The 22,306-nt window shown below is 60.5% G+C and overlaps 1 protein-coding gene across 2 annotated transcripts in view; it reads left to right on the top strand.

Annotated features, from left to right (window-relative positions):
- Positions 1–528: 528 nt before the first annotated feature.
- The window catches only part of ABCA3 (ATP binding cassette subfamily A member 3), a 31,174-nt gene continuing 9,396 nt past the window's right edge, over positions 529–22,306 (top strand). For both annotated transcript variants that reach the window (XM_066977697.1, XM_066977698.1), the window contains exons 1-19: positions 529–648; positions 5,688–5,780; positions 8,493–8,757; positions 9,393–9,520; positions 9,654–9,819; positions 10,982–11,241; positions 12,590–12,706; positions 13,328–13,448; positions 13,897–14,070; positions 14,770–14,951; positions 16,225–16,371; positions 17,052–17,181; positions 17,721–17,875; positions 18,097–18,252; positions 18,584–18,794; positions 19,111–19,261; positions 19,891–19,989; positions 20,741–20,933; positions 21,764–22,067. In XM_066977697.1, the coding sequence (XP_066833798.1) occupies positions 5,727–5,780; positions 8,493–8,757; positions 9,393–9,520; positions 9,654–9,819; positions 10,982–11,241; positions 12,590–12,706; positions 13,328–13,448; positions 13,897–14,070; positions 14,770–14,951; positions 16,225–16,371; positions 17,052–17,181; positions 17,721–17,875; positions 18,097–18,252; positions 18,584–18,794; positions 19,111–19,261; positions 19,891–19,989; positions 20,741–20,933; positions 21,764–22,067 (3,013 nt within the window). In that variant the 5' untranslated portion in view covers positions 529–648; positions 5,688–5,726. The remainder of the gene's footprint in view (positions 649–5,687; positions 5,781–8,492; positions 8,758–9,392; positions 9,521–9,653; positions 9,820–10,981; positions 11,242–12,589; positions 12,707–13,327; positions 13,449–13,896; positions 14,071–14,769; positions 14,952–16,224; positions 16,372–17,051; positions 17,182–17,720; positions 17,876–18,096; positions 18,253–18,583; positions 18,795–19,110; positions 19,262–19,890; positions 19,990–20,740; positions 20,934–21,763; positions 22,068–22,306) is intronic.

Genomic DNA, 22,306 nt, shown 5'->3' on the forward strand with positions numbered 1-22,306 from the left:
AGCCCCCAGCCCTGCCCCGGGCCCCGTCGTGTTGCGCAGCGCGATCACGGGGTGTCGCTCCCCGGCTTTGTGCGGCTATTTTTAAAGCTGATATTGCAGCTTTGCTCTCTCCCTCCCTGAGGAAGCTTCCCCCTCGTCCTGCTTTTGTTCCTTTCATTTTCTGAAGGCACGCAGGGTCAGCCGGGGCGCTGGGGGGGGGGGGGCTGTGACAAAACCTCCCCGCGGTGAGAACGTGGCAGCGGCAGCGATCTTCAAAGCGCCCAACGCGGCCCTCGCAGGGCCCATCTCAGCGGCGAGCGGGACGGCCCGCGGCTCTTCGGCCGCCGGGGAAGGGCAGGAGGCTGCGGGCCGCCCGCTGCCCGCTCGTGTCCCCGCGCTCCCGCACCTCCGGGCCGGGCGCGCCCGCGGGCACGCGCACCCCTCGCGCGCGCCCCCCCCCCCCCCAATCCAACGCCCGCAGCCGGCCGCGTCCCGCGGGCTCAGCCTCGCCGCCCCGGGGCGCGCGCTCGCGGACGCGCGCGTGCGCACGCCGCGTGCGCGCGCACGCCCGGCGCGTGCGCGGGGCGGGGCGGCTCCCGGGATGGCGGCGGCGGAGGCGGCGGCGCGGGTGCGGCGCTGAGGCCGGAGCCGCCCGGCCGGGGGGTGCCGGTGAGTGCGGGCCGGGGGGGGGGGGGCCGGGCCGGGCCGGGGGGGGGGGGGGCCGGGTGCTGCCGGTCGGGCTCCGGCCCCGCGGGGCGGCGGCGGCCGAGCCCCCCCCCGACATCGCCGCGCGGCACCGGGCGGGTCCCCGGGGGGGTCCTCGGGGGGTCCCCGGTGGGGTCCCCGGGGGGGTCCCCGGGGGTGGCGGCGCCCCTGCCGGTGCTCGCCCTCGGGGCTCGGGAAGCGCTCGGCACCGGGCGAGCTCCCGGAGCCGCCTCGCTGCCGCCGGGCCTCGGGTGCCGCCGGTGCCGGGCCCGCAGCCGGCGCTGCCCCGCTGGCGTTCGCGGGACGGGCGCGGAGGCCAGCGTCGAGCCGGCGAAGGCGCGCGCGGTGCGGGGCGCGTGCCCGCGGGGGGCGGGCGAGCCGTCGGGGGCCGTCGGGGGCCGGGCGAGGAGCCGCTGGCCCCCGGGCGGGCAGGTGCCGGCGGTGCGGGCGGCTTCGTGAGGGCGTCAAAAAGCCCCGGCGGGGGTCTCGGGGGGTCGGGCTGCACGGAGCTGCGGCCTCGCAGCCTGCCCGCGTGCCCGCAGCGAGCGGGGCTCGAGGCCGTGTCACCCCGCGGGGAGCAGAGCCGGGCCGGGAGCTGCGGGTCCAACGCCGCCGTTCCCACCCGGCTGCTCCCCGCCGGCACCGCCGAGCCGTCAGGGAAGGAGCCCGGGCGGCCCCGGCCGCGCTGTGCCGCACCGATGGCGGGCAGGAGGCTGCGGGGCTTGCGGCTGTGCCACGGGGCTGTGCCGAGCCGGCCGGGCCCCATCCTGCCGGGCTCGCTGCCTCCCGGCGAGTTTTATGGCTCTGTGCGCCCGGCCTCTCGCACTGCGGTAGGTTGTGGCTTTTTTTACGGTCTGGCCGCTCGTCGCACGGCTCCTGCGTTTCCTGCAGCAGCAGAGGGGAAAGGAAACGCGGCAGCAGGAGCCGCGGCCGCTGGCGGCCCCGGGTAGGCTGTCCTGGAGCTGCTGGAGACAGGATTTCCTGGAGGTGTCGGAAATCGCTCACGGCTCCCAGAAACGCTGTCCAGAGCCTCACCCTTCCAGCACCGGGGGTGCCCTCGCCTGGGACGTGGCTGCCATCACCCTGCGGTCCCCGGCACGGCCGCTGCCCGCCCTGCAGCAGGCACCGTGCTCGGCCCCGGCTGCTGCCTCCAGCCTTCCAGGGACGCTCCCTCCCCGAGCTGGTGGGAGAAGCGATTAAAAAAAAGCCACGTCTGCCATTTCCAGGCCGCGTTCCTATGGCAACAGGACATCAGAAGAGCAGAAATGCAGCGAGTGCTCTGAAATAACTGCTGCTCCCAGGAGCACGTGGCCTTCACCCGGCCCTTCTGGGGGGATGGCAGCGGGGTCGGGCTGTGGCCGCTGTCCCTGCCCGTCCTCCTGCCCCGATCCGAACCCGCCGGGCCCATCTGCAGCCGCCCCGGCACCTCGTGGGCAGGAGGGCGGCCGTGGGGCCAGCCCTGTGCCCGTGTGCTCAGCAGGCTCTCTCTCCCTCGGCGCTCCGGTGCAGAAAGCGGGGTGTTTCTGGGGAGGTGGAACTGGGGGACGGCGCGTTACCGGAGCTGTGCTCTCGGAAGCTGGCCATGTTCCTGCTTCCCCTGGGCTGCGCCTCTGGCGGGGAAAGGCACTCCTGGCTGGCAGAGCGAGCGCTGAGGTCGGGCAGAAGAGCGTCTCTGGAGGGTAACCTGATCTGCCCCGGCACGACGGGGTTGCAGGTGAATTGCGTGGTGTCCTCTCGCAAGGTACGCGCGGTGCCTCCCACGGCCGCCCGGATCCATCTGTGCACAGCCTCGCTTCCCAAGGACGGCGATCCCGCTGGAGCTGGCCCCAGGAGCGTGGCCGGGGCAGCAGAGCCCCGCCGCAGAGCTCGCCCAGGGAGCGCCTTCCCAAAAAGGCTTTCCCTTCAGGTTTTGCACGTTCTGGGTTGAAAAAATCATATCTGGGGATGCTCAGAACGTGGGAAACCTTTCTTTTTTTTGCGCTCAGGTCTGTAAGAGCAGCCCTGCTGTAACCGAGCTCCTTCCTTCTCTTGTTCCGCAGCCAGCAAACAGTTCAGTGCGGGTTTTCTTGGGACACTTAAAAAAGGGTGGACAAATTTGATTGGCAATACGGGAGTTTTCTGACGTTGTGTAGCGTTGGCGTTACCCAAGAGGTGCTTGACACTTTCTCAGAGAGGTGACAGCCCCGCTGGGAGCAGCAGCGCCGCGCGGGCGCTCGGGAGGCGTCCGGCTCGCCCCCGAGGGTGCGGCAGGGCGAGCAGCAGGTAGGTCGCTGTCGGATTGTCTATGAAACAAAGGAGCAATGGTTTTGGTTGCCTTGACTCATTCCCGATGCCCCTCGAGTAAGTGCAGGAGGAGGTTTTTGTGCTCAGGTGGTTTGTGTGGGCGCGCGTGGGGCTGGGGGCCGGAGGGGTCCCGGCCCTACCTGCGGCATTTCTGCCAGGGCGTCCCCCTGGGGGCGAGAGGGCACGGGATGGGCTTCGGTCTGTTGTAACTGGGATCTAGCAGCAGCCACCTTTGCAAAATCCCCTTTGCTGTTCCTCCCCTGCCTGCTGCCTGGAAGGGGTGGTGTCTGACGGGCTTCTTCTAGAGCAGGCCTCTTCTTCTTTTTCTGGGTTACTGCACAGAACAGGACAGCCCGGCACAGATGTTGCTCGCTGTTGCAAGAATCTAACTTCTTTGTATCAAACAGTAAAAAAGCAGATGGCTTTTCGCTTAGAGCTTGCACCTGGATTTTGATTCAGGGCCGGAAAGAAGTGTGCCAAGCCAGGAGGACACCTGGAGGGCTCAGGGACGAGGCTATGTAGGGCAGGCTGGGCAGATGTTGCTTTATCCACGGACCCGCGTGGATTTTCAACCTGCTCTTGCTGCCCTTCTGTTACTCCCAGCTGCTGGCGCTGTGCTGGTGCTGTGGTTTTACCAGGCTCCGGCTGGGTGGGTTGCTGACCTCCCCCCGGCCTTGCTGGGCGGCTTCGCCTTGCACTTGCAGCTCTCCGCCGAGGCTGTTGGCGCTATTAATCTCTGGAGGCCCAGCCGTCTGGGGGTGCTTTTGGCCGCAGGAAGCGGTCACAGCGGCAGCAGAGCAGCCCCACTGCAGCCAGGGGGGGAGGAGGAGGCGGCTGTCGGCGCAGGGGCAGCCGGGTGAGGCACTGCCCGTGTCTCTGTGGCCGCCCCTCAGAGCCAGCTTGCCCGTGTCTGCAGGCGATGCTTTTGTGCAGTGTCTGCTGAAAATACACCTTTGTTCTCACGGCAAGCCTCCGAACCTGGGCAGCCGCGTGAGGTTCAGGGAGCTGGTGCTGCACCCACCGGAGCTGGAGAACCTGCTGCCGAGCATCTCCCGTGCCATTTCTGGGAGGCAGCGTGTCCAGCACAGCAGGGGTGTTGGTTGGCTCAATAGCTCCTTTCCCCCAACTTTATGGTTTGCATTTCCCGGCTCCAGTTGCTGAATGTGATGCGTTGGAGTGAATTCAGCTGCCTGGCACAAGACCTTTGAGTTCAGGGGTTTGTGAAAGATAATTATTTGGCATTTATCCTGAGCTGCTGGCGGGGCCATGCGTCCTCTTCTTGTCTCGTAGTCCCAGGGTCAACCGTGTTGCTGGCGGGCTGTGCTCGTGCCGGGGCTGACCCCCTGCAGTGGGGTGACGTGGTGAGTGGCAGCACAGCTCACCTCCCGCTGGGGCCGGAGAGCTTCCTCGGGGAACCCCTACGTGCCTGCTGGAGGGATGGCTAAGCTGGAAGCGGGAGGAGGGCTGGGGGGTTCCTCCAGAGAGGGGAAGGGCTTGGGTGCAGCACCCTGGGGCGCGGACCTTTCTCCCCTGTGCTTCTCTCAACCTTGCCTCTCGTCTGGTACAAGAGTTTGTTCTGGGAAAGCACCGCTAACATTGCAAAACCAACACTTCTGACGCCCGGTGTCGCGTGGGAGGCGGAGGCGCAGCCTGAAATCTTAACCAAAAGAGTGGGCTACGAGTGCTTTCCTGGCCGTCCTCGGACCGGTTGTGGTTCCGTAATCCTGTGCTCACACCCCTTAACTAAAGCTTTTCCCCACCTGCGGCTGGGTGAAGGACCCCTACGAGGGGGCGCAGCTGCCAGCAGTGGGTCACGGCCCGTGCGGTGGCTCCGTGTGCACGGCAGCCTTCGGGGTGACTTGCAGAGCCCTGGGCAGCAGCGTGCTCGCCCGGCGGCTCTCTCCCGACGCCCCAGGGCGGCAGCGGCGCTGCCCGTGCCCGTGGGGCTCCTGCCCTGCTCTGCGTGGTGGGTGCAGCGCCCCAGGAGCGCGTCTGGGCTCCGTGACTGCGACGTCTCCTGGTGCTCGCAGGCTGGGTTTCCAAACAGCAGCCCCCCTCGCTGCGTGTCCAGATGCTTGCAGCTGCCTCGAGGCCGTGCAGATGGCTGGGACCAGGTAGCACCAGAAACCCAAGGCGCCTCTGGCTCTCGAGGGCTCCTAATGGCCCTTGAGGAGGGAGCACAGCGGTTATTTTCCACTGTTTCGGGGCTGAGCCAGTTGTTGCAACATCGTTCTGGGAACGGCGATAGCCGCCCTCGGCCTTGCTGCCGACGCCTGGGATGTTTCCCGTCGGCGTGGCCGGTCTCCTCGCACCGTCATCATCATCAGCTCCTGGCGCTCCTTGGGGCAAAATGAAACCTGGGTGCCCAGCTCGCAGGAGTATTGCAGTGTCCAGACACGGGGCTGGGGGTGATTTAGGGCTGCTGTCCGCCCATGGCAGCAGGTGGGCTTACATCCCGGGAGCTCTGCAGGGAGAGCACGGCACTTTCGGGCTCGAGCTCCTGCCTTGCTGCAGGGGTTCCTGAGGGCCAGGCTGGGAGCAATGGGGCAGGTGGGTCGGGAGGGAGCTTCGCTGCCCTGGCGGGGCTCAGCAGCCTCCGCTCCACCATGCGGCGAGCCTGGGGGCCGAGCAGCTCGCGAAGCAAGCTCCTGGGCCTTGGCGGTGGGGAGCTGCCTGGCTCTGCGAGGGCACCGTGCTCACTGCTCTCTCCTGTTCCCCAGAGTCCTGCGAAGTGGCGGCGGTCCCCGTCCGATGGGAGGATGGTTGTTCTCAGGCAGTTTGGGCTGCTCCTCTGGAAGAACTACATCCTGCAGGTAGGCTGGCATGGTGCTCCTGGGGGGACACTGCCTTTGTCACTGCCAGACGTGGTTACATCAGAGCTTTCCTGGCGTCCTGGTTCTTGTGCTTCTGTGTCCGGGACAGACGGGCAGGGATCAATGCCTGTCTGCCTCTGTCCCCATCCCCTCATGCCCATGCTTCAGCATTACCCTCGCTTCTGAAATCAGGCGGAGTTCAGCTTCCCTGCGCACGGGCACGGTAACCCCCGCGCCCTCCTGTGCGGCGGTGGCTTTTCTGAGCTATCTCCTTACACAAATCCTTTAACGTCCTCCAGCGGCGGCAGTTCCTGCGCAGCGCCTGGAAACCTGCCGCGACCCAGATGGTTTTACCCCATTGCTTTCTGCCGTCCTCAGAAGCAGCTTTTAGGGGTGCGTGGGCTGCCTTAAACCACCACTGTCCTGGCATCTGCTCCCAGCCCGGCTCTGTGCGTGGCAGCCTGCTAATTACGAGGGATTTAGGGAGCCTGGGGCTCGCTGCTCATCCTGGTGCCAGCCTTGTCCAGCGGAGTGGCAGCAGGAGGGGGCTGCAGCCCCCGGGAGCAGCGTGGCCGTGCCTCTCACCAGGCCTGGGCAGCACGGGAGGAGGGAGCAGCAGGCTGTTTTTGCAGCTTCAGTCCCCCTTCTGCACATCAGCACGGCGTCGTGTAAAAGTAAACAGCGGGCAGAGGGGAGGGTGAGCTGGGCTGCCGCCTCGGTGCTAGGAGCAGGGCCAACTTGCAGCGCCCCACCAGGAGCGTGCCTGTGAGCAGCCTCCTGACACAGGGAGGGGAACGCACCTCCCCCGGGCGTGCTTCGGGTACCTCTCCTCACCTTTTCCGAGGCTGGGCACTGACTCGGCTCTGCCATGCCAGAATTCAGAGGGGCGTTTGTTCCCCGCTCAGCCTCCAGCAGGAGATGTGGTCCCGGCCAAGGTGTGGAGCTCCCAAGCCGTCGGCAGGCGATGTGGAGCTGGGGGCCGGGGTGGGGGCACGCAGCTTGCCCCGGGCTGGCAGCAGCAGCCGTTTGCCGTGATGGTTATGGATGAGCGTCCCTGTTGCCTCTGAAACACGGCAGCGTGAACGACTTCCGCGGTAGCGAAAGCCCGTGCTGGTAAATGTGTATTAGCCGCCAAGTTCACGGAGCCAGGCAGCCCTTCTGGAGAAAGTCCAGGGGACTATTAGAGGGTTAATATGATAGTAAATCTGCAGGAGGCAGCTGGTCTGCAAGAGCTGCATTATAAAACCATCAGACAACTGCAACACTCACTTTTATGAGCGTCGCCTTTGGAACACTCCTTTTCCCTGCCAGCCCAGAGCCTCCGCATCCCGTCTGCGATGCCAGGGCTGACTCTGTGCTCCTTGCGCTGAGAGGCTGCCCAACTTGCTCCTTTTTTCCCTCCCATCTGAAAAATAAAACCTTTCTCCAGTCTGCAGAGAGCCTGTGAGGTTATAACGTGATGGGCAGCGCCGCTCAGGGGCTGATGTTTGTGGATCTGAAGGAGCTGCTGCGGAGCACGGGGCTGGAGCAGCGGTCAGTGCAGGCAGGGGAGGAGAGACACCGAGCTGCCGAGACAGCGAAGTTGGGAGAATAAATCTCTTGGTGCTCCTCTTGCCCTGTGTGCCTCTGTCACTCCCTGTTCCAGCAGACGGGTCTGCGGTGCCCTGTGCTCCTGTAGGGTCCTCCACAGCCCCTGGAGGCTGGCGTTGGTGCTTCTGCCCTGTGCATGCACCCAAAATATTACACAGTGCCGCGGATCTCACCGGGGCTTGCTGGGCCTGGGTGCGTGCAGAGAAGTCTCAGGAGCCATGGCTGCAGCGATCAAGGTCGGGCGAGATGGGTTTGCCCCGCTTCTGGGCAGCTCGGGCTGCAGGAGGAAGCGCGGCGCTGGGTGCAGCACCCTGCACAGCCCTGGGGCTGTCCCGTTTCCCCTCCCCTCTGCCCTGCTGCCCACGTTGGTACGTGCTACAGCAATAACCTCTGTCGTTTTCACAGAGATCCTACTGCATTTCCCGTTTTATCCCCCATTTCCTTCCCTCTTCTTGCTTTCTGGGCCTTTTGGGCTGCAGTGCCTCACTCCTGGCCATTTCCAGCGCCCCATCCCCTCTGTTCCCAGCGCTCACCCTCCTTCACAGCTGCATCTGCAGAGCCACTGCTGCTTGCCACCCCCCCATGCAAACCATCCAGCAAAAGCTTGACTCTCGGCTGCCTGCCAACGGAAATGGAGGAGCCCAATTTTAAATGCTAATTAATGCCCAGGCTGAGCACGTGCTGGCATTTAGTGCAAAGTCTGAAGTCTTGAGAGGCAGCCCCGGGGGAGAACGAGGGGCCGGAGGGTGGTGCTCGGGCTCTGCTGCCTGGGACGCTCGCTGAGCTCAGGCTGACTCTGAAGGCACGTGGCTCAAAGCCGGACGGAGGTTAGGGAAGGGGACAGAAACCGCCGTGGCTGGGAAGTCCTGGGAGGTGTGGGAACCTCCTCGGTTCAGCCGTCAGAGCCCGCCTGGCCTCGTGGTTAACTTGGCCGCTTCCTTCGTTGTGGCCAGCTGCAGGAAAGCCCCGGCTGTGAAACCCACGTGGCTGCAGGCGCTGCGAGGTGCAGGAGCGCTTCGGTCACCCGGCGTTCACGCGCCCTGGTCGTCGTTACTGCACTTGGTCTGCTTCCAGCGTTAACATCTCGGTTTTGTTTTTGTTCTCCCCTCGGCTTTGCTGCAGAAACGGCAGATTTTGGTAACGGTCATAGAAATCTGCCTCCCGCTGCTGTTTGCTGCCATCCTGATTGCGCTTCGGCATCGGGTGCACTCCATCAGCCACCCCAACGCCACCATCTACCCCGCCGAGTCCGTGGATGACCTGCCGGGCTTCTTCTACCGCCGGCACCCGAGCAACCCCTGGGAGCTGGCGTATGTCCCCTCCAACAGCAGCGCCGTGAGGAGCATCGCTGAGGCGGTGGAGAGAGCTTTACCCATCAGCATCCGAGGTGAGCGGGGCCAGGCGGCAGCTCGTGCGTGGTCGCGGCTCCGTCCTGCACCGCCGTGGTGACGTGGATGGGGCGCGATGTTCTCGGCTTCGTGGGTGCTAGGGCAGCGCCTGTGCTCTGACAGCCGGGGTGAGGAGGTCTCCCAGAACAGAGCTCTGCTCAGCAGCCTGGTCTTACAGGGAATGGTCGGGTAAAGCAAATGAGGTTGGAAAAAAGAGCATCCAGCTGGACTGATTTATGCTTCGTCAGTCTGTCTTCCACCCTGGGAACTAGTGGGGTGAGCAGAAATTCTCAGACAAATTTTTATTCGGATAAATACCCACACTCGGTTCCAAGGATGCCTCGGTTTTGTCAGAACGTCAAGGCAACGGTTTTACTTTGTCAAGCTACAGGATTTAGTTCTGATTTTTCTCACATCTTGTTGCAGTTTCTATCTAGAAAAATATTGGCTTAAAATAGTTGAAGAAAGTGGCTGTCGCTTCCCTAAAGCTAAGCATTTTGGAAATCTCCTTGCACAGAAAATTATAGCACTTCGTGTTTCAAACTGAAAATAACGTTAGATTTTTCTGTGAAAGGAAATCTAACTTCTGCTCTCTGAGTACCGGCAGCTCACAGCCCAGCTTTCCTCCCTGCAGCTCAGGGCTTCGCCTCGGAGAGGGAGTTCGAGGAGTACGTCAGGGTGGACAACCGCTCGGGCAGCGTGCTGGCTGCTGTCGTCTTCAAGCACCGCTTCAACCACAGCACGGCCCCGCTGCCCCTCCAGGTGAGTGCTGTGGGTCCCCAGGGACAGCGGGGGCTGGGTGCAGCCCCCTGGCACCTTGCGGCAGCTGCTCCCAGGACGTGTCCCGAAATCGCCCCGTTGTGGTTGGTGTGTGACGTGGACGTCCTCCCTGCAGGTGGACTATGAGCTGCGCTTCAAGTACAGCCCCAGGAACGCCCCGCGGAGCGAGCAGACGGGCCTGAACCCCAACCTGGACCGTGACTGGCACACCAGCTACCTCTTCCCACTCTTCCAGCTGCCCGGCCCCCGGGAGGCCAAGTTTGCGGATGGGGGAACGCCAGGTGAGGCCGCCGGCGGGTCTGCACTGCTCCGCCAGCCAAGGAGATGGGCGTGTGGATGTTCTTCTTTTCTTTTTAAATGGGTTAATGGAAAGTATATTTCAGGGTCCAAACTATCTAGGATTTATCGTGCTATTTAAATACTTCAAATAGAGCAATTCTGTGGTTTGAGCACAGGTTTTTAATGAAAGCCAGACCACAGACTGAGCAGGAGGCAGCAGCCACGGTGCCGGAACTGGCACCAGTTTCAGACTAGCCCAGCTCTTGATTTCGGGAGCTTCCTTTCTGGCTGTGAAAGGGATATTTTCCCCAGCCTGGTGTCTTCTTCCTCCTGATTTCATGGCGACATCAAGAAGACGACTGAGGGACTGAGAAAGCAGGCAGACTGTTCTTGCTCACACAGTGTAAATAAAACCGAGCACAAGAGGACAATACCTGCTAGTTCAAATATTTTGCAGGACGGGGTGACCAGAAGCTGGGATCAATTCTCTCACTACAGTATTTGTTTAGCAAATTAGTTAATACATTAACATTTAGTAATCTCATATTCTCACCTTTTCCTTCCCTGTCTAGCGTGTTTTAAGCAGCCAACTTTCAAAATGCTCACTTGGGGCGTTCTAAACAGAATCTGAGTCTCAATTTAAGTAATGTGGCAGAAAGCCCAAGTAACAATAGAACGGTTAAAAAAGAAAAATAAATCTTTCACTATTTTCTAATGCACAAAATTTTTAAACCAAATGTGTCAGTAATGGGATATATTCTTCCTCCCCAAAACGTACTGTAGTATCCCATGTTCTTGGTTTACCAAAAAAAAAAGCCAAAACACCACAAATAAGCTCTGCTCAGTGGCATTGTTGATGGTTAATGATGACCAAGAATCTTAGACAAATAAAAACATGTGGGCAGAGAGAGGATTGCAGTTTATTTCGAGGTTCTCTGCTAGCTGCTTTTAAATGATGATTACTAAAGATTTAAATTCCTCTGATTTAAATCTTTCCCAGCATCTGCTGGAATGATAGAGAGTGTTTTCATAGTAACGTTTCCTTCTGTTATGAGCTCTTTTTATGTTTCCTGCTCTTCCCAAGAAATCCCTCCTTCTGTAAAGGCTGCTTCTCTTCCAAAGGCGCCGTGCTCTTCCCTACTTCCCGGTGTTTTTGCCATGCAGGTTATATCCGAGAAGGTTTCCTGGCGGTGCAGCATGCTGTGGACAGGGCCATCATGCAGTACCATGCCAACGCTACCGCCGCCAGCCTGCTGGAGAACATCACGGTGGTGGTGCAGCGCTTCCCCTACCCGCCCTACGTCAACGACCTCTTTGTCCTCGCCATCCAGAACCAGCTTCCCCTGCTGCTCATGCTCAGCTTCACCTACACCTCGCTCAACATCGTCCGTGCCGTCGTGCACGAGAAGGAGAAGAAGCTGAAGGTAACGCGAGGGTCTTTGGGCTGGTGTTTCCCACGCTGCCCTTTTCATGGATGTAGATGCTGCAGGAGGAGCTTTCCCTTGCTTTGTGCTGGGAGCTTCTTTCTGAAGGAACCACGTCTCCTGTGGCGTGATCGCCCGGTGATCAGCAGCCCTCACTGCTGTCCGTGCAGATGCACTGTGCACTGAGCGTCCTGGCTGTGCTGCCCTGGCTGCACAGGGTGCCCTAATAAGCCAGGTAGCAACCAAATCACAGAATTGTAGGGGTTGGAAGGGACCTCCAGAGATCATCAGGTCCAACCCCCCTGCCAAAGCAGGCTCCTTAGAGCAGGCTGCCCAGGTAGGCATCCAGACGGGCCTTGAATATCTCCAGAGAAGGAGACCCCACAACCTCCCTGGGCAGCCTGTCCCAGTGCTCCGTCACCCTCACCGTGAAGAAGTTCTTTAGCATGTTGATGCAGAACTTCCTGTGCTCCATTTTGTGGCCATTGCCCCTTGTCCTGTCCCCACAAACCACTGAAAAGAGGTTGGCCAAATCCCTCTGTCTCCCACACTTAAGGGATTTATAAACATTGATAGGATCCCCTCTCAGTCTTCTTTTCTCAAGGCTGAACAGGCCCAGGTCTCTCAGCCTCTGCTCATAGGGGAGGTGCTTCAGGCCCCGTATCACCTTTGTGGCCCTCCGCTGGACTCTTTCCAGGAGATCCCTGTCTTTTTTGTACTGGGGAGCCCAGAACTGGACACAGTACTCCAGGTTAAATCCCCGCTGGGTTTGGAGCCAGCACACAGGAGTCGGGGAGGCACGATGGCAGCGGATTAGCAAGGCCCTGAGAGGAATGTCGCTAATCCTGCTGCTGGGACGTGGCTCTGCGCTCCGCTTCCCGTGGTGTGAGGGTGCTCGGAGGGGCAGCCTGCAGAGAGGCAGCTCTCACGGGTGCAGAAGTTCAGCGTGTGGGAAACAGGACTTTTGTCTTTTAAATTTGGAACCCCGTGTTTCCGTGCTGTGGTGCGTGGGCGGCGGGGAGCTCGGCTGACGCTGTGGTTACGACAGCCAGGCTGCGTGCAGGGCTCGGCCTGCCCCCTGCCCCAGAGCCACGCCAGCCCCTCCTGCTGTGGCTTCAGGTTCTCCTCACCCCACTGTCACATTGTCCCTCCTTGGGGAGCTGGGGGACACCCTGTGATGCTGAAGGGCTGCGCAGGAATGCTTCAGCTCCTGTGGGGCACCCGGGGCTGCCGCCTCCCTCGCCGGTGCTGTGGGGCAGAGCGGTCTCCACCTCCCCTTGCCGTGCCCGTGATCCCCTGCTCAGGAAGTGTGAGAGCAGCCCCGGGTGACGGCATGACCTCCCTGCAGGAGTACATGCACATGATGGGGCTCAGCAACTGGTTGCACTGGAGTGCCTGGTTCCTCATGTTCTTCCTCTTCCTCCTGGTGTCCGTGTTCTTCGTCACCGTGCTCTTCTGTGTCAAGGTGAGTGTCTTCCCTCGGGCCAGAAGCTCTGCGGTGGTGGGGCACGAGGGTGACAGGGCTCCTCTGCCGCGGGCTGGGCTGCCCCGGTGACCTGGGACTCGTCCCTGTGTGTCGCAGAGGCTGGAGTTGTGTGGGCAAAGCTGGAGCTCTCTGTGGGTGAATGCACGTGGAGGGCACCCAGGAGTCTGTTTCAGTTGCTCTCAGCTTCAGGGTGTTGAATCCACAGCCCTGCACCCCATAGCTGCCTCGCACGGCAGCAGTGAGCCTCCCCAGGAGGCTGGGTGGGAGCTCTGTGGGTGCAGGCACTGTCCAGGCAGGGCCATCCCACTGCTGAGGGCTGCGTCCTCGGGGCCTCGAGCTCTCCAATCCTCGTACCTGCACCACGAGAAGCAGGAGGCGGCTGTCTGGATGCAGAGCAAGGCATCCCCTGCCTCGTAGACCCTGCATCACACAAGGACAGCCCCCGATTCCTTCCTCTGGACTGCTCTGGGAGGGCCTGGGTGTTTCCACCCGCCTCTGTTTGCCTTTAACGCACGGAGGACATCAGGCTCGGCTGGCCCCGTGTGCCTGCCGCTGTGAGCGGCTCTGCCAGCCCCACGCCTGACCCCATTTTCTCGGTAGGTGAGCGAACAAGGAGCGGTGCTTACCAACAGTGACCCCACGCTGGTGTTCACCTTCCTCGCCATCTTCTCCATCTCCTCCATCTCTTTCAACTTCATGGTGAGCACCTTCTTCTCGAGAGGTGAGTTCCTCCCCGCCCGCCTCCTTGCAGGGCTGGGTGGGTCAGCCATGCAATACCGGGGGTCGTGCTGTAAGACCTTTGATTAATTTTGGTTGGGAGGGAGTTCTGGAGGTCATCAGTGCGTGCTAAGCAGGGCCACCTCCAGAGTTACACGAGGTTGAACAGGGCTGCGTGTAGAATAATTTGTTTTGACATGTGGAGGGGGGTCCTTTCCTCCCTTTTTTTGGCTGCATTTTCCACATAGTGCATTGGAAGTGTATACTGTCACTTCCCAAACCAGACGGGCTCGTGTGTTAGGGCCTCGTCCGGCTGCTGCAGCCCCAGAGTGCACTGGGTTGGGCAAGTCATCATCCTGCCCCCCGTGTACAAAAGGTCTGAATCTCTGTGGATGGAAAGCTGGTGAGAAGTTGGTTGATGTTTTCCCTCCTGCTTTTCTCTGTGCTTGCAGCAAATGTTGCGGCTGCTGCTGGTGGCTTCCTGTACTTCTTCTCCTACATCCCCTACTTCTTCATCTCGCCTCGCTACGACCTCATGTCCCACAGCCAGAAGCTGGCGTCCTGCCTTATCTCCAACGTGGCCATGGCCATGGGGGCACAGCTTATAGGCATGTTTGAAGGAAAAGGTGAGCACGTCCTTCGGTGCGTCAGTGCTTCCTGCGGTGGGTCGGGACGGGCTGGCAGGTGGTCTGAGGGGCAGAAAGAAGTCAGGGAGAGGCTGGATGAGAGCAGGACGGGTAATTTCTGGGTGCTCCACAGCTCTTGTCAGAACCAGGGCTCTGCCCTCTCCAAACCCATGCGTATGGCATTCACCAAATGGAGTCTCTGCTTTGCACAATGCTGTCGCATGCCGCTTTGGTGGCAAAGTTAATTCTGTTCCAAGGGATGGGAACTTACTGTGTTTCCTCCTTTCCATATTTTTTTTTAATTTCTACATTAGTAAGAATTCGCTGTTGGTTCCAGCAGAGGCAGCATTTTTGCAAAGTGGTGGGACTAAAAGGAGGCTGCAGGGATGGAAGGACAGTGGCTGGAGATGAGATGGTTTCTTCCCAGGGCAGTTATGGAGAAAGTGATAGAAGGAGTTTGGTGATGTGTGCAAGGGGCAGGGTGGGAGCCTCTAGATTTAGTACGCTTCTGCTACGTCTTTTCTCTACGTATTTGAAATGGAGATTGTAGGGCTGTGCATGTGCTTCTCATTATAGAGCACTGAATTAGGGTAGGGGATGCTATCTTACATCCCTGGGAACACATGCTGCTCCCCTCCATCCTTCTGGGGGTGAGCGAGCGCCCTTGGCAGGGCTGAGCAGTGCCCTGTGTCACTGCAGGGACTGGCATTCAGTGGAGGGACCTCATGAAGCCCATCAGCGTGGACGACAACTTCACCTTGGCACAAGTCCTGGGGATGCTGCTCCTGGACTCGGTGCTCTACGGCCTGGTGGCCTGGTACGTGGAGGCTGTCTTCCCAGGGGAGTACGGCGTGCCGCAGCCCTGGTACTTCTTCCTGACGGTGAGCACTGCTTACGCACCCTTTCCAGCAGGACTTACGGGCATTACCCAGCGATGTCTTCTGGTTTGGGGCTGTGCAGCAAGTCAGACTAAAGCGAAGTGGTGGCACCATCGGCTTCCAAAACCGGGGGGCCTGCAGTGCGTCTGCGGTAAAGGGTGAAGCAGCCAGATTTTTGTCTATGAACCATGTCTTGCAGGTCTTCTTGTCTTTAAATCTTTGTCCCAACGCTTCTTGGCACGCATGGTGTTGCTAACCATGTCTCCATGCCCCAAGCAAGGGCATTAGAGAGAAGAGCCAGGTGAGGGTCAGCAGACACAGTCGCTTGAGACCACCCTGAGCAGCCAGGTGCAGCGGGGTCTGTCCTGTGCTGTCACTGCTGGCCTGGGGAGGCTGCAGCTGCAGGGCCAGCCAGTCGTCACCCGTCGGCTGTGCTGCCCTCACTGCCAGCCGTGCCACTGCCAGGTCTGATGTCATCCCAGCCTTCACTGTGGTGGTCACTGCAGCTCAGCTGCTCGCTGAGAATTCCCTAAGCTGCACTGACACATCGCTTCTGATCGCATGAATGCGGGGAGGCTTTTCTTCCTCCCCTCTAAATCCCCTTATCCCAGCATAATTGCACTCTGGCATCTGACTTCCTCTTGAAGCTAGACCCACGCAGAGCTCGTGGTGGAGCGGAGATGCAGCTGTTGAGATGCTGATTTGGGGCAGAAGGCAGTAGTACCCCAGTGCAGCCTTGTGCTGGGCATGTTGGTGTGCTGGCGCTCAGATGCCCAGGGTCCGGGAGTTGCTGGCTTGCTATTTACACAGGGTTTTAAGGTCCTGGACATTTCATTCCTAGAGAAGCAGGTCAAAAAGGGTGTAACTGCAGCAAGTGGATCCCAGGCCTTTTCTGTTTAGAGCATACAGGGTTTTGGGGGCTGATTGTCCACTGTGTTTATTCTTAAGGCTTTTCAAGGCAGGGTGCTTCTGCCTGAGCAATTTTACTTCTCATTGAAGCACTGATCTTTTCTGTGGGACCGAAGCGGTGGAATAGCTGCCTGTGTAATCACAGGTGCTATAAGGGAAAAGCAGACGGGGGGGGACAGCAGCAGGGCAGGAGGAGCAGTTCCACCCTCTGGCTGGCCTGCCTGCTGCAGATGCACTAACCAGTAGCATCTGAGAGCCCAAAAAGAGAGGTCTTGCAGATCCCTGGAGGCATCTGCATGGAGAGGAGCATGGGGGAGCAGGGTCAGTCCATGCCATGCCTGAGTGTCTCTCTGCCTTCTCCTGTCAGCCCTCGTACTGGTGCGGGCGCCCCAGGACTGTCGTGGGAAAAGAGAAAGAGGAGGAGGAGGACCCTGAGAAAGCCCTGAAGAGCCAGTACATTGAGGAGGAGCCTTCTGACCTCGTGTCAGGAATCAAAATAAAGCACCTTTCCAAGGTACTGCCTTCCCAGCACAGCACCAGTTCTGGTCCTGTGCTCTCCCATCCCCCGTGCTGTCTCAGCATTCGAGCAGTCCCTTGCCGTGCAGTTTCTGCAAGGAGCAGCCAGGTGTGGTGGCCGACGGGAGCGCAGCTCGGGTCTTTTCCCACAACGATTTGTCAAGCGACCTCACAGCACCCTGAGCTCACAGGGTGCCTCGATCCCTGCTCAGGAAGGGCAGTAGGCATGGGAGGAGGAAGGCAGGGCTGCTGGTCTGTGTGGTGTTCCAGGCAGAGCAGCCCCGTTCTTCCAGCACAGCAGGCCTGCAGGGCTCTCCGTCCTGGTCCCACCAGGCTGACCTGTGCTTGCCCGTGCAGCAGCAATGCCCGTTGCACCTTGTGCTTGGTTTTGTGAAAGCTCCCACCTATGGGGAGGTTCCCCATCACTTACTGCCCTCTTCACCTAGGGCCCTGTAGTGCAGGTAAGGCTCTTCCCCAGAGCTGGTTGCATTTCGTGGTGGGCTGAAGTGTTAGGTACCCATGGGTGCAGGATAACTGCGCTGAGCCTGCTGAGTGCTGCTGTCTGATGACAACCCCACGTGAGCATCACAGGCTGGGACTGCCTGGAGGAACGGAGGGCGCGGATCTGACAGCACTCGCCGTGAGTGCAGCATCAGCTCATTAACGTGATCTCTGCAGGTCTTCAGAGTGGGAAACAAGGTGAAAGAGGCAGTCAAGGACTTAACGGTGAACATGTATGAAGGGCAGATCACCGTTCTGTTGGGACACAACGGTGCTGGGAAGACCACCACTCTGTCCATGCTCACAGGTAGGGGCTGTGTCCTGCCGTGGGCAGGAGCAGGGGGTGCTGCCTGCGGGCTTGCTGGGCAGGGCTGGCTGGGGAAGGGGAGCTGTGTGTCCTCTCTGAGCCTGGGGAGGGGTTTTGCTCTTCCTCAGAGCACCTTGGGTTTGCTGAGCTGTTAGCCGGGGACGGCAGGGTGTTGGGAGGCACATCAGTGCCTGGGAGAGACGGAGGGAGCCTGGGGGATCGGCCTGAGGGTGTCCTCCAGGAGGGTGTGCAGGCTGCTCGGCCCAGGGGCCCGGAGCAGATCGCAGCCAGCCCTGCAAGGAGGAAGGGCTCGCTGTAGGATGGGTTGCTGTGGGCTTCCCACACACACAGCGGCACCAGCTTCGCCTGTGGAAGCCTCTTGGCCTCCCCTGCGGGTGGGAGGGAAGAGCTCCGTGCCCCAGCCTCAGCGGGTGCTGGCCGGGCAGCGCCTGGGGGGGCTCGTGGCCATGGCAGGGCCCTGCCCTTTCCTCCAGCTCTGCCCTGCAGCCTCAGCACAGGTCTGCTGCTGCTCCTCGCAGGTCTGTACTCCCCGACGAGCGGGCAGGCGTACATCAACGGCTACGAGATCTCGCAGGACATGGTGCTGATCCGCCGGAGCCTGGGGCTGTGTCCCCAGCACGACGTGCTCTTCGACAACATGACGGTGGAGGAGCACCTCCACTTCTACGCAGGGGTGAGCCTGCTGCTGGGGCAGCCTGGGGCTCGTGGTGCAGCACTGCACGCCGCTCGCAGGGCTATCAGCGGGCAGGCGAGCCCCTGGGTGTGGAGAAGAAGGGTGTGGAGCAGGGGCTGTGGTGGGGCTTAGCAGCCGGTTGCTGGCGAGGTGGGAAGGGTCTTTGTCAGGGACGCTTGCCCCTGCAGGTGGACTTAGCTCTCTTTCCCCTTGTCTGGCAGCTGAAGGGATTCCCAGCCTCCAAGTGCCCCGAGGAGATCAACCACGTCCTGCGGATCCTTAACCTGGAGGACAAACGCCACTCGCTGACCAAGGCGCTCTCCGGCGGCATGAAGCGAAAGCTCTCCATCGGCATCGCCCTCATCGGGGACTCCAAGGCAAGCATCCGCGGTGGGGCTCACTTTGAGCCTTTTTCCCAGGAGCCGGTGTGGGCTTTTTTTGCAGCTCTGAGGTTGTCCCTCACCCGTTGTGTGCTAGTGGAGATGCAGGGGCAGTGAGAAGGAGGTGGAAGCACTGCCACGAAGGGAAGCAGCTCTCAGACTGATGTCCTGAGGCTGCAGTGCAGCTCTGCTGCCTGGGAACTCCCCCAGGCAAGCCCACTGCATGCACACTGGGAGCTGAAGGCTCGTGGGTCCCAAGGTTACCCCTTCCAGCGCCACCATGCCTCTCCCAGACCTGTTTTGACCCGTGCCCGTCTCCGGTGCACAGGTGGTGATGCTGGATGAGCCGACATCGGGGATGGACCCAGCCTCTCGCCGAGCCACCTGGGACCTCCTCCAGCAGCAGAGGAGCAACCGCACCATCCTGCTGACCACCCACTTCATGGACGAGGCTGACCTGCTGGGGGACCGCATAGCTATCATGGCCAAGGGCGAGCTGCAGTGCTGCGGCTCCTCGCTCTTCCTCAAACGTAAATACGGTAAGGAAGGAGCAGGCAGGCTGTGCTAGAGTGTGTCCTCTTCCTGCGTCCCCATCGTGCTGTTATGCCTTTCCTGAGGCCCATACCCTTGCTTGTTTCTCACAGCTAGTCGCTCAGAGGTGGCTGGTGCTGTGAAAGCTTTGCGCCTTGGCTTGCCTTCAGCCCTTCTCGCTGGCTTTTGCATTGTGTCTGCAGCCCATGCAAAGCCAGCAAGGCCCTGCGGTGCCCTGGCAGCCCCACTCTGTGCTCCATCACTGAAGGGCCAGGCCTGGCCCAGACTGGGCCGTAGCTTACCCTCTTTTTCCCCTCTTCCCAGGGGCGGGATACCACATGGTGATGGTGAAAGAGCCTTACTGTAACCTGGGGGAGATCTCCCGCCTCATCTGTCAGTACGTGCCCAACGCCACCATGGAGAGCAATGCCGGGGCAGAGCTGTCCTTCATCCTACCCAAAGAGAGCACGCACAGGTAATGGTGTCATCTCCTGCTCTCCCTCCCCGAGTGGATCCCCTGTCTGCATGCGGTGGGGGATCTCTGCTCTCTGCGTCTTCTGGGAAGGCCCAGGTATGCGTGAGCCCGTGGCTGCAATGCTGGTCCTAGAAAGTCGAGCTGGGTTCCTCTTTTCACTGCAGTCCTCCCCTGTGTCTGCTGGCACGTCACTCTCGTGCCACCGTGCCTGTCATGCAGAAACCGCCTGGACAGGGTGTGGGAGGCTGGGAGCATTGGTTTCTCTGGATGGGGCGGTGGCATAAGGGTGGCTGAGACTGCCTGTGACAAGAAAGAACAGCAGAAGACAGAGCCCAAAAGCTGTTCCCGGGGATAGAAGGACACTCAGTGCTGCGGGCAGCCCTGAAGCTGGCTGCAGGACTCAAACCAGCATTTTGAGATCTCTCATCCTCTGCTCACCTGTGGCTGTGCTGAAATCCAAGACCCAGGGTGTGCCCCTGGATAGGTGCTGCACCGCACGGCTTTGTCTGCCATCCATGAAACCACCTCCAGGTGCCCCCAGGCAGGGGGAGCTCTGCCCGGTGGAGCTGGCTTCTGACTGCAGCAGAAGGGATGAGCAGCAAAGCCTGACACCTCGCTCATCCTTTCAGGTTTGAGGCCCTGTTCACAGAGCTGGAGCAGAAGCGGGAGGAGCTGGGCATCGCAAGCTACGGTGCCTCTGTCACCACCATGGAGGAAGTCTTCCTGAGGTAGGGGGACAGGCAGGAAGGGGCTGGCCCTGGCCCCGGCAGGGGACAGTGACAGCAGGGACCTGGGCTGTGGTCCAGCCGGTGGGAAGAGCAGTGTGTGGGGGGACGAGCTGGGTCCTCCGTCATGAGCTGAGTCCCCCCTGAGAGTGGTGGTCAGGGACCCTTCGGGGCTGGCTGCGCAATCTGTGTGCCTTAGTCATGTCCTGCAGGAGTTTTCCAGAGGGTAATGGGACTGGGACCAGGGCAGCGTGTGGGCAGGGGTGGGCTGGGCTCTGTGAGCAGCACTGGGATAGTCCCAACAGCTGTCTTGTGGCACAGCCCCTGTGTGCATCAGCAGCAATGGTGTCCAGCACTGCCCCCCAGGCATGGATGCTCTCTGGGCTGAAAACACCAAGTCCAAATGCTGGTGTGAAGTCGCACTAAGTCATGTTTTTACCTTTTCCCTGCAAAAAACAAACATTTGATTTTTAATGGATTAAAAAAAAAAAAAATGCAGTTGCAACTTTGGAAGAAGCTTCATACAGGCAGCACCTTTCTCCCACGGGCCCTTTCCAAAGTTCTGTGTCTTAATGTCCAGACTGGGGGAAAAACATTTGCCTTGGGGAGAGAGGGAAGGTTGGAAGACTCAATCCAATGCAGGTTGCACTTGGGCTCTCCACAGCACATGTGGGTTTTGTCTCTTGGGTTTGGCTTCTCCAGCTTGATCCTGTCTGGGTTCTTCTCTCATCCTGCCCTTTCCCTCCTGGTGCAGAGTCGGGAAGCTGGTGGACTCCAGCATGGACATCCAGGCCATCCAGCTGCCTGCTCTGCAGTACCAGCACGAGAGGCGCTCCAACGACTGGGCCATGGATGACTCCAGCAGCCTGAGCGGGATGACGGACATGACGGATGACAGCGGAGCGCTCATCACAGAGGACTGCTCCAGCATCAAGCTCAACACCGGGGTGAGTGCTGGGCGTCAGTGCCCCAGGGACAGGACCTCGGCAGTGGGGTTACCGGACGGAGCCTCCCCACGGCCCCGTCTCACCTTGTGTGATTTGCAAGTCGCTAATGGAGAAGTGGAATCCTAAACTTCAGTGCAAATTATTTTAAGGGTCGTTTGGGGCTGGTCACTGCCAATCTTCATGTTAATCTCGTGCTCTTTAGAGATGCCACCTTTTGAAGATGTCTAGGTGATCCCAAGTGTTTCTCATCTGCTTTTGCTCCAGCACTTGGCATTTGCAGCAGGGAGATGAGAAAGGCTTCTTTCCCTCACTGGGTGTTTCAGATCTGCTGCAGTCCTTCATGGCCCGCTGCCTACATGCCTGTGATAAGTTGCCCCGTCCTTCTCAACGGCATGTCTCAAACTAGAGAGGGAGAAAGATGTTTATGGTTTAAAAAGCAAAGAAGGCGCTCACATGTGCTGGGCTTGGGAACTCTGGGCCTCTCAGCTGCTTTGGCAGGCAGCCTTGCCGCAGCAATCCTATTTGTGAATCTCCAGTGCTGGGCTGAGGTGAAGGCCGTGTCTGAAGCTGCTTTTCTGAGACCTTAGATCCCAAAGTGACTGCTTCCTGCCGGGAAGCCGTGGATTCTGAATGGCTGACCAGCCGCACTGAAGGCAGGCAGCTGCCCTGCTAACCCCTTTGCTGGAAGCAGGTGGTGGTACAGGCTGGGGGCTGGAGGGGGACGGGGAGGGGGCTCTGTGCTCGTTCCCTCCAGCAGCCGTGCGGGGCGGTGGCTGGGGGGGCTGCCTGCGGCGGTGGGGCTGGCGCTGACCTGACTTCTCCCCTGCCAGTTCTACCTGTGCTGCCAGCAGTTCTACGCCATGTTCATGAAGCGAGCCATGTACAGCTGGCGCAACTGGAAGATGGTGGCAGCGCAGTTCCTCGTGCCTCTCATCTTCACCGCCTTTGCCCTCATCGTGGCCAAGACCTTCCCGGGACCCAGGGACTCCTCCCTGCTGAGGCTGACGCTGGAGCCCTACGGCCAGACCATTGTGCCTTTCTCCGTCCCGGCCACCTCGGGTCTGCCGCAGAAGCTGGCAGAGCAGTACGTGGAGCTGCTGGATGCCCAGCGTCAGGCGCCGCTGGAGCTGCTGGGTGAGGCTTGGCAGGGCACCCGGGCAATGCCCAGCGACGCGTGCAGGGGCTGCAGGCTTTTCTCCTGCCAGGGCTGGGGTCCCACCTGACATACCCTGTTGTATCCTGTCCTGCGCAGGAGGGTCCCATGGCGGGCTCCTTCCCCTCCTCACCCAGGCAGAGCTGTGTTCTCCATGCCCCTGTGTTCGAGGCCGAGTGGGCCACCAGGGCTGGCGCTGCCTGGGGGCTTCTCCAGGTGG

The sequence above is a fragment of the Anser cygnoides genome, chromosome 15, assembly GCF_040182565.1.
Source record: "Anser cygnoides isolate HZ-2024a breed goose chromosome 15, Taihu_goose_T2T_genome, whole genome shotgun sequence".
Lineage (NCBI taxonomy): Eukaryota > Metazoa > Chordata > Aves > Anseriformes > Anatidae > Anser > Anser cygnoides.